Source organism: Rhinopithecus bieti, unplaced genomic scaffold, assembly GCF_001698545.2.
Source record: "Rhinopithecus bieti isolate Rb0 unplaced genomic scaffold, ASM169854v2 scaffold_3875, whole genome shotgun sequence".
Taxonomy (NCBI): Eukaryota; Metazoa; Chordata; class Mammalia; order Primates; family Cercopithecidae; genus Rhinopithecus; species Rhinopithecus bieti.
Genome location: NW_016804422.1, coordinates 648,191 through 657,540, shown reverse-complemented (window position 1 = coordinate 657,540; position 9,350 = coordinate 648,191). Strand labels below are relative to the sequence as shown.

At 56.5% G+C, this 9,350-nt stretch overlaps 1 protein-coding gene across 2 annotated transcripts in view; it reads left to right on the top strand.

Moving 5' to 3' along the window:
* The window catches only part of GNAI2 (G protein subunit alpha i2), a 32,961-nt gene that overhangs the window by 21,204 nt on the left and 2,407 nt on the right, over window positions 1-9,350 (top strand). For both annotated transcript variants that reach the window (XM_017868017.1, XM_017868016.1), the window contains 5 exons: window positions 4,225-4,267; window positions 4,524-4,665; window positions 5,149-5,309; window positions 8,646-8,774; window positions 9,143-9,272. In XM_017868017.1, coding sequence (XP_017723506.1) covers window positions 4,263-4,267; window positions 4,524-4,665; window positions 5,149-5,309; window positions 8,646-8,774; window positions 9,143-9,272 — 567 coding nt within the window. In that variant the 5' untranslated portion in view covers window positions 4,225-4,262. The remainder of the gene's footprint in view (window positions 1-4,224; window positions 4,268-4,523; window positions 4,666-5,148; window positions 5,310-8,645; window positions 8,775-9,142; window positions 9,273-9,350) is intronic.

Here is a 9,350-nt window from a genome sequence, read left to right as displayed (position 1 = left end):
AAAAAAAAAAAAAAAAAAAAAAGAAGAAAAACCTGGACTCAGCCACTCCTCAGAGGCAGGTGGGAGGGGAGCTGGATGCATGCAAAACTCACAGATAAGCCTCATGCCATCTTACCTGGTAGGGGATATCCATCAGGTCCTGATGGAAAGGGGACCCAGCCAGAGATGTGGAGAGTGAGGCTACTGCCACAGCTGCCAGAGCACTTAGCCTGTGGGCTGCCCGAGAGCTCTTCACCCCACCCATTCCATCCAGATGCCATACTGGGGCTCCAGCCACCTCTGCTCCTGGCCCCCTTCTCTGCTGGAGCTGCTCCTGGGCTGTGCCCCTGCCTCTGTCCCGTTGTTCCCCCTGCTTCCTGCCTGACTGCCAGCACCACGCCCTTGTCCTGCCACTCACTACTTCCCGCCTGAGTCACAGCTGCTGGTAAGACAAAGAGACCAGCCTGAGTCTAGGGATAGAGGCTCCATGACCTTGATTTGCTTACCTGTCAAGTGGAGGTCTTTTTTCAGTGACCCCTGCTGGGGGTAGAGAATGTTCTCTTAACATTTAAGAGGCCTTAGGAGGGGAAACTGAAACTCGAGGGGGACAGGGAAGTGGGCCTTCCCGGGGCTGGGGCAGGGAGCAGATATCCTGGCTTCTAGCATGACTGGCTCTGTGCTGCCTACCTCATGTCTACCAGGTCTAGCTGCTGCTAGGAAAATCAGATGCAAAGCAAGTTTGTACCCTTATCACTGCCCCTCAGCAGGGTCGCAAAGCGGCCCATATCACCTACTAAGAGTGGTCAAAGGGCCAGACCCCCTCTTCACTCCCAGTGGCCAGATAGGGAAACTAATGCCTCAAGTGGGCAGGAGTCCTGAAGTCACACAAGAGGGGGCAGCTTTCACCCTAGACCTCAAGTTCTCCGTCCCCTGGGTAGCTTCCCTGCTGAGTCTCAGCTTGCCTCATTGGGGACTGCATGGAGACTCATGACTTGGCATCCTTGGTCTCTGCTCCTTCAGTTCCCCCCGTCCTGGCTGTGACTGGCTCCTGGTTCTTTCTCCTGCTCTGGAGGAGCCAATGGGGAGGATAGTCAGGTGGCTACTACTGCCTTCCCTGCCCCAGTGGGTGCTTTGAGCCCCAGGGGAATGGGCCTTAGTGATGGAGCATCACTGTGAGGCTTTCCTGGGACCTATCCCCATGTCCCCATTGGCAGGTGGAGGAGTGTTAGTGTGGAGATCCTGGCTGCCCCTCTGCCATGCACTGCCCAATGGGGAGGAAGTGGTGCTGGTATATGCCCTGGTATACACCCCAGTGAAGATACTGGGCCTGGCGCCTGTAGTGCCCAGGGGCTAAAGCAATAGAGGGGATTGCTGCCCCAGCCATGGCGCCCCAGCCTGCCCAGGGCCTGCACATTTGTGTGTCCACAAGGTTGTGCAACCATCACTGCTATCTAATTCCAGAATATAATCACCACCCTCAAAAAGAAACCTCATACCCAACTAGCTGTCACTCCCCATCTCCCCACATCCCCTCCCCTCATCCTGGAAAGCAGGCCTGGGACAGTCAGAAGCTCAGTGATTGCAGATGCCTGGTGGCATTTCTGAGGAGGGCTCAGGCCCTTCCCCTCAGGGTGGTCTCTGGCGTAGGGGGCTGAAGGTGGGCAGGGGCCTTGGCACGGCCTTCCACCATGTCCCAATGCCTGCTGCTGCTTGTTGAGCGCTGCACACATGGCCCAGAGTCTGCCTGGGGAGACAGGGAGTGAACCCAGTGCCAGGTGGACTGTGTGGCTCCGCTGCAGTACCGGGCACTCAGGACAGTTCTAGGAGGGACTGCATGGTGGACAGGTGCGCTCCCTGCAGAGGGGACTCTAACCTGTGACCTCAGCCTCCCTGGACCTCAGTTCCTTCATTGGTTAGAGCGGGGTGAGAGTGGAACCTACCTCCCAGGATTGCTGTGGAGATGGCAGTTGGTGGGTGTCATTGATGTAGAACAGCATCCGACACATGGTGAGCACTGTTTTCATATAGCTTTGCTGTCGATATTGCCGATGTTACTGTTTTTTTTTGTTTTGTTTTGTTTTTTGAGACGGAGTCTCGCTCTATCGCCCAGGCTGGAGTGCAGTGGCCGGATCTCAGCTCACTGCAAGCTCCGCCTCCCGGGTTTGCGCCATTCTCCCGCCTCGGCCTCCCGAGTAGCTGGGACTACAGGCGCCCGCCACCTCGCCCGGCTAGTTTTTTTTGTATTTTTTAGTAGAGACGGGGTTTCACCGTGTTCGCCAGGATGGTCTCGATCTCCTGACCTCGTGATCCGCCCATCTCGGCCTCCCAAAGTGCTGGGATTACAGGCTTGGGCCACCGCGCCTGGCCACCGATGTTATTGTTACTGCTTGTGTTTGTTTGTGTGTTAGCACCTTCATTCTTCTGAGGTAGTTTTGACCAGCCCCGAGGGATACTGGTGAGGTTGGCCCGAGTACCCAAGTTTGACCTCTGCACAGACCGCACTGCCCACCCAGCTAAGCTGTACGGAGGAACAGACGTGCCACAGTGATCAGAATTGAGACACTGTGAATGGGGCATGGGGCACATATTCCCAGCAAAGAGAACAGCATGAGCAGGGCCCTGGAGGTGGCTACGGGTAGTACCTGGCAGCTGCAGGTCTGACTGGCAGTGATGGGGCAGGAGCAGAGGGGTCTGGGAAGAACAGCAGGGCCCAGTTGGGGGCCATTCGACCTGGAGCTCAAGACAGCCAGCAGCAAGGGAGCAAGGTCAAGGTGAGGCCTTGCCTCCACTCCCTCTGGCCCCCAGCCAGGGAGTTGGGTGGCCCTCCTGGTCCTTCTTCACACAGACTCCCTGGGTAATACAGCCTCCTGGGCTGCACTTCTCAAGATCTGGCTCTGTTATCTGGGATGGGACCTGGAAGTCTGGTTTTTTTTGTTGTTTTGTTTTGTTTTTTTTTAAAGACCAAGTTTCGCTCTTGTTGCCCAGGCTGGAGTGCAATGGCATGATCTCGACTCACTGCAATCTCCACCTCCCGGGTTCAAGCGATTCTTCTGCCTCAGCCTCCCGAGCCTCTGGGATTATAGGCACCTGCCACCATGCCCAGCTAGTTTTTGTTATTTTTAGTAGAGATGGGGTTTCGACATGTTGGTCAGGGTGGTCTCGAACTACTGACCTCAGGTGATCCACCTGCCTCGGCCTCCTACAGTGCTAGGATTACAGGCGTGAGCTATCGCGCCCAGTGGAATCTGCCCTTTTAAACACCTCCCCAGGGCATTGTCTGGCAGAGTCTTAGCCACATTTTGAGAATGGCAGGGTGGACCTGGCATCATGGGTTCCCTCCACCCTCTTGCCCTTCTGAGTCCTGGCTACATGATCTTAGATCAATATTTTATTTTTCTGAGCCTCAATGTCCTCATCTGTAGAATGGGAACAGAAACAGTATCTTCTGTGACTAACACAGGCGAGAATGCAGCAAATCTCAGTACCAGCTAAGGAGAAATATGGGCCAGGGCTGTACCAGGCCAGGGAAAAGCTTGAGTCAGTATGGGCGTGTGTGGGTGTGGGTGTGTGAAATACATCGCAGGTCTCCCAGATTCATGAGTCAGTACGTTTCTGTGTTAGTTATACTGTAGGTCGCCCAGATTCTAGCCTTCTAGCCTCCATCTGCTCAGGGCAGACCTGGGTGCAGTGAGCAGAGGGCAGGGCATTGGGCCATGTCCAGAAAGCTGAAGTGTGACGCTGTGCTTCTGCTTAGGGCCCTGGTTGCTAAGGCTGAGAGTGTGGGGAGAAGAAGGGCTGCTACCCTGTTGGATGGAGTATGCAGGGCATCTTCCTGCCAGCTCTGCCCAGGGTACCATATTGGCATGCACCAGCTGCACAGGTTGATGAGCCTATGTATGTGAGAACAGGTTGACTCCTTTAGGTCTGGCCAAGTCTCCAGCCAAGACCCCTGAACTCAACCAGGACAATGGGGAGCCATGGTGGGCAGCAGAGCTTGTGGGAGGCAAAGGCCTGCAGAGAGTCTGCCATGGGGCACAGGTGCTCTAGGTTACCTTGACCACTGTGGCCTTGCCAGCTGCATTCCTGGTAGCTCAACTGCCCACCAGGCCCAGCTGCCTCCATCTCATGGTGCAGCTGGTGGGATGGTTAGTTCCGCCTCCTGGGCTACAGGTGTCTGGGCATTTGTTCTGTGCCTGTGGAGCCCCTCTGGGCCTGCCCCCTGACCACCTGTGCTCTCTGTTCCAGGTGCTGGGGAGTCAGGGAAGAGCACCATCGTCAAGCAGATGAAGTAAGTGCTGTCTCCCAGAGGCAGTGCCCAAATTCCAACTTCCCCTCTTCATCCTCTGGGCCTGTACTGCCCCCAACTACAGGCCCAGCCAGTCTTAGCCAGGCCCAGAACCTTCTCAGAGGCAGTCACTTATCCTCAGGTCCCAGTGGGTCAGGGGCAGTTTTCCCTTCTCTGAAGCAGGTCCCAGCAGCCCCAGGCAGCTGTGGGAACTTCCAGTGCCCTGGGGACGCTAACCTTCCTGGTCCCTGGCTATCAGGATCATCCACGAGGATGGTTACTCCGAGGAGGAATGCCGGCAGTACCGGGCGGTTGTTTACAGCAACACCATCCAGTCCATCATGGCCATTGTCAAAGCCATGGGCAACCTGCAGATCGACTTTGCCGACCCCTCCAGAGCGGTATGTGCCCTCCGCCCCACCCTCTCCCACCTCCCAAAAGGTTTCAGGGTGGCTGGGTGTGGTAGCTTATGCCTATAATCCCAGCACTTTGGGAGGCTGAGCAGGTGGATCACCTGAGGTCAGGAGTTCAAGACCAGCCTGGCCAACATGGTGAAACCCCGTCTCTACTGAAAATACAAAAATTAGCCGAGCATGGTGGCACGTGCCTGTAGTCCCAGCTACTTGGGAGGCTGAAGCAGGAGAATCGCTTGAACCCAGGAGGTGGAGGATGCAGTGAGCCAAGATCGCCCCACTGCACTCTAGCCTTGGTGACAGAGCTAGACTCCATCGCAGAAAAAAGAAAAAAAAAAAAGTTTTAGGGCAAGTCTCATCCTAGGGAATCCAAGAATACCCTAGCCTGGGCCCCATTCCAGAGGTTTCCCTGCCTCTGGCAGAGTGGGGGTACATTCCTTCAACTGCCTGACCACCCGCCGCTGTGCCCAGGACGACGCCAGGCAGCTATTTGCACTGTCCTGCACCGCCGAGGAGCAAGGCGTGCTCCCCGATGACCTGTCCGGCGTCATCCGGAGACTCTGGGCTGACCATGGTGTGCAGGCCTGCTTTGGCCGCTCAAGGGAATACCAGCTCAACGACTCAGCCGCCTAGTGAGTGCTCTGAGGGGCTGGGCAGGGCAGGGGCTGGGGGAGGACTAAAGGCTGGACTGGAGGGCCTGAGAACCCCCAGAAGGACACTGCTGGTCTTTGCTCGTGAAACCGAAGACCGTTAACCAAGGCCCTGGTGTTTTTTGGTTTGGGGGGTAGGTGGGTGACACGTTACTGAACGACCAGAAGGAATGACAGGCAGATGGCTTATACAGTACATCTCTTCCAGTTGAGTCTGATCTGTCTTGACATACGGTCTTCTAAAGAACATTTGTGGCCGGGCGCAGTGGCTCACGCCTGTAATCCCAGCACTTTGGGAGGCCGAGGTGGGCGGATCACGAGGTCAGGAGATCGAGACCATCCTGGCTAACACGGTGAACCCCGTCTCTACTAAAAGTACAAAAAATTAGCCGGGCATGATTGCGGGCGCCTGTAGTTCCAGCTACTTGGGAGACTGAGGCAGGAGAATGGCATGAACCCAGGAGGCAGAGCTTGCAGTGAGTGGAGACCGTGCCACTGCACTCCAATCTGGGCAACAGAGCGAGATTCTGTCTCAAAAAAACAAAAAGAAGGCCGGGCGCGGTGGCTCAAGCCTGTAATCCCAGCACTTTGGGAGGCCGAGACGGGCGGATCACGAGGTCAGGAGATCGAGACCATCCTGGCTAACACGGTGAAACCCCGTCTCTACTAAAAAAATGCAAAAAACTAGCCGGGCGAGGTGGCAGGCGCCTGTAGTCCTGGCTACTCGGGAGGCTGAGGCAGGAGAATGGCGTAAACCCGGGAGGCGGAGCTTGTAGTGAGCTGAGATCCAGCCACTGCACTTCAGCCTGGGCGACAGAGCGAGACTCCATCTCAAAAAAAAAAAAAAAAAAACATTTGCTGCCACCTGTTCTGTGCCAGGCCCTGTGCAAGTCTTCAAGGACACAGTGATGAGTGGAGCAAAGTCCCCATGCAGTGACAATTTAGGATGTTAGTGAAAAGGTAGAGGTGGAGTTGGCCCAAAAGCAGGATTCTGAGCTCTAAAGGAGAGTCAACCAGGGGAGGAGTGGATGAGGGGATTCCAGGCAGGGGCATAGCATGTGCAGCATCCTCGGGGTGGTGGAGAGCTGGCTGTGCTTGAACATAGGCTGTGGAGGCTGGCTGGCGGGGGCCACAGGGGAAGAAGTTATCTGGGAGGTGACAGGTGTGTGTGTAGGTCAGAGTCCCTGGACCTCAGCTCTGACCCTCGCTGGCTCTGGGCTGAACCCAGGACTCAGCTGAGGAATTACAAGGGGTCCCAGCAATCCCAGAGGCATGACAGGTCTGCACCCTTTCCACAGTTCTGAACTCCTTCCCTGTAGTATCTGTCATGTACTCGGACTGGTGGAGGGTGCTGAGGAACCCACGGGGAACAGGACAGACAGGCTGATAGCCATTGAGGATGGCTGCAGGGGACATCCACAGGCTTTGGATGGTGTCACCAGATAGGCTGCTGTCCCTGTACTCTAGCCTTCCCCGATCTCTGCTTAAGCCAATCCCCTCTGTCTGGAACACCCTTTTGCTCCTATTGTTCATCCAATCCTGAGCCCACCCAGAGGGTGGATTTCAGCAAGGGTGGGTGGGAGTAGGAGGGTCCTAAGCCCTGTCCCAGCCACATGAACAGCCTCCTCCTACCCTCCTTACATGGCCTGAATGCTCTTGTGAATAGGTACCCCCTACAGGAGCTGTGGAGTCACAGTCAAATGCTGTGGGGGCCCCCAGGCCTCACCACTGCCCCTCCCTGAGATCTCTGGCCCAGCCACCAGCGAGCTTGGCGGTCAGAGCAGCAGGGACCTTGGTGCCCGTGATACTCAAAGGGAGCAGGGATAGAGCCATCTCCAGGCCACCTCCCGCTTCTCCATCATTCTCTTGCTTCATTCTCCAGACATTAGGCACCCACTGTGTGCCCAGCACAGTTTTGGGAGTGAACACGGGCTCTGCTCTCCCAGGCAGGTTTATGGCTTGACAGTCCCCCCCAGGGATGAGTTGCGGATTGGAACACCACAGGAAGCAGGGCTCCTCCAGCCCCTCTTCACAGCAACCCTCCAAGACTGCAGCGAGGCAGGGGGTTCCTGGGGCGAACCCACCTGTTGGGGAAAAGGGAGAGGCTGGTGTGGAATGCACCATGGTGCCTCCACATTGAGGGCTCTGGCAGAAGGGGGCGGGGCGTGGTATGCGGGTCACAGCACATGCGTCTTGGTTCCCCATGGCCCTTCCTGTTTTTCTGTTTTGTCCCTGCTACTCTGAGATCATTTCCCTCTGGCCTGGTTTGGCCTGGTTGCTGGTGGGAGCCAAGGGCCGGCCCCAGCAGCCTTGCCCCAGGAATAAGAAGTCGGCTCTGGGCAGCAGCCCGGAGGCCTCGGACCAGCCTCCGGGGCATGGCAGGGATATTGAGGCAGGCAGCAGAGGTAGGACCCTGCAGGGGTAGCCTTGATACTAATTAAGGGAACCTGGTAATGAGGAGCCCCTGGGACCCCAGCCAAGCAGGTGTCTGTACCCTCCCCCTGAGGAGCCCAGATTTCATTGGGTACTGGACAAAGAGTCCACTGGTCCTGGCAGGCCCTAAACTGTCCAGCACCACATTGAGGGACCGCACCAGGCTGCTCTGCGGCTAGTGCCGTAATTGCGCCCATCCTGAATCCTTCACTGAAGGACTAATTTGCCTCCTCCCACCCTCTTTGCCTATAGCCCCAACATCCTGGATCCTGTCCGAGGCAGGCCTGGCTCAGACCCTGGGTACTAGATCTTGGCTGGCTAGCTGTCCACAGAGCTGCACCTCCTCCCATTCCCATTCTACAGGTGGGAGGCTGGGGGCTCTGAGTTCAGGTTTCTTCATTTGAGCAATGAGGTAATGCAGGTAGGGGTTAAAGAAGCAAGGGCTGTGCCTAGGCTGGGCGCGGTGGCTCACGCCTATAATCCCAGCACTTTGGGAGGCCGAGGTGGGTGGATCACCTGAGGTCGAGAGATCAAGACCGTTCTGGTCAACATGGTGAAACCCCATCTCCACTAAAAATACAAAAATTAACTGGGCTTGGTGGCTCGTGCCTGTAGTCACAGCTACTCAGGAGGCTGAGGCAGGAGAATCGCTTGAACCTGGAAGGCGGAGGTTGCAGTGAGCCAAGGTCAGGCCACTGCACTCCAGCCTGGCAACAAAGTGACACTCTGTCTCAAAAAAAAAAAAAAAGAAAGAAAAAGGGAAAAAAGCAAGGGCTGTGCCTGAGAAATGGCATGGGAGGGAAGGGACCTCTTCCAGCTGGCCCAGGGTCCAGGTAAGGTGGCCCCATGTTGGCCCCCACTGACCCTCCCACCCCCCACCGCCAGCTACCTGAATGACCTGGAGCGCATTGCACAGAGTGACTACATCCCCACGCAGCAAGATGTGTTACGGACCCGCGTAAAGACCACGGGGATCGTGGAGACACACTTCACCTTCAAGGACCTACACTTCAAGTGAGCAAGCATATAAACAGGTGGGAGGGGCAGGACCTGCCAGCCTTTGGGGTAGCAGAGGTAGGGGCTGGTCCAGGATCCCTCAGCCCCACTGAGGTTTTGCAAGGCTCACATGTTCTGGGCAAGCACATCCTCACCACCTAGTGAACCAGCAGTCAGGATCCATGCCACCTCTGCCAGCTGCTCACAGCCTCTGCTGCTCCTGCCTGATGTGGCTGCAGCCTGCCTGCTGTCCAAGCCCCAGGCCCAGAACCAGGGATGAGGTGGGCAAGTGTGGATGATTCCAGATGTCAGCCAACCTGGGAAATGGGGCAGAAAGCCTCCCCCAGCACTCCCTTCCTGGAGCTAAAGTGATCCTATATCTGCAGGATGTTTGATGTGGGTGGTCAGCGGTCTGAGCGGAAGAAGTGGATCCACTGCTTTGAGGGCGTCACAGCCATCATCTTCTGCGTAGCCTTGAGCGCCTATGACTTGGTGCTAGCTGAGGACGAGGAGATGGTGAGAGGCTGAGAGAATGCTGCAGGTGGAGGCAGCGGGCTTAGGGAGTGATGGCTAGTGTTGACCTCGCTATTCTGC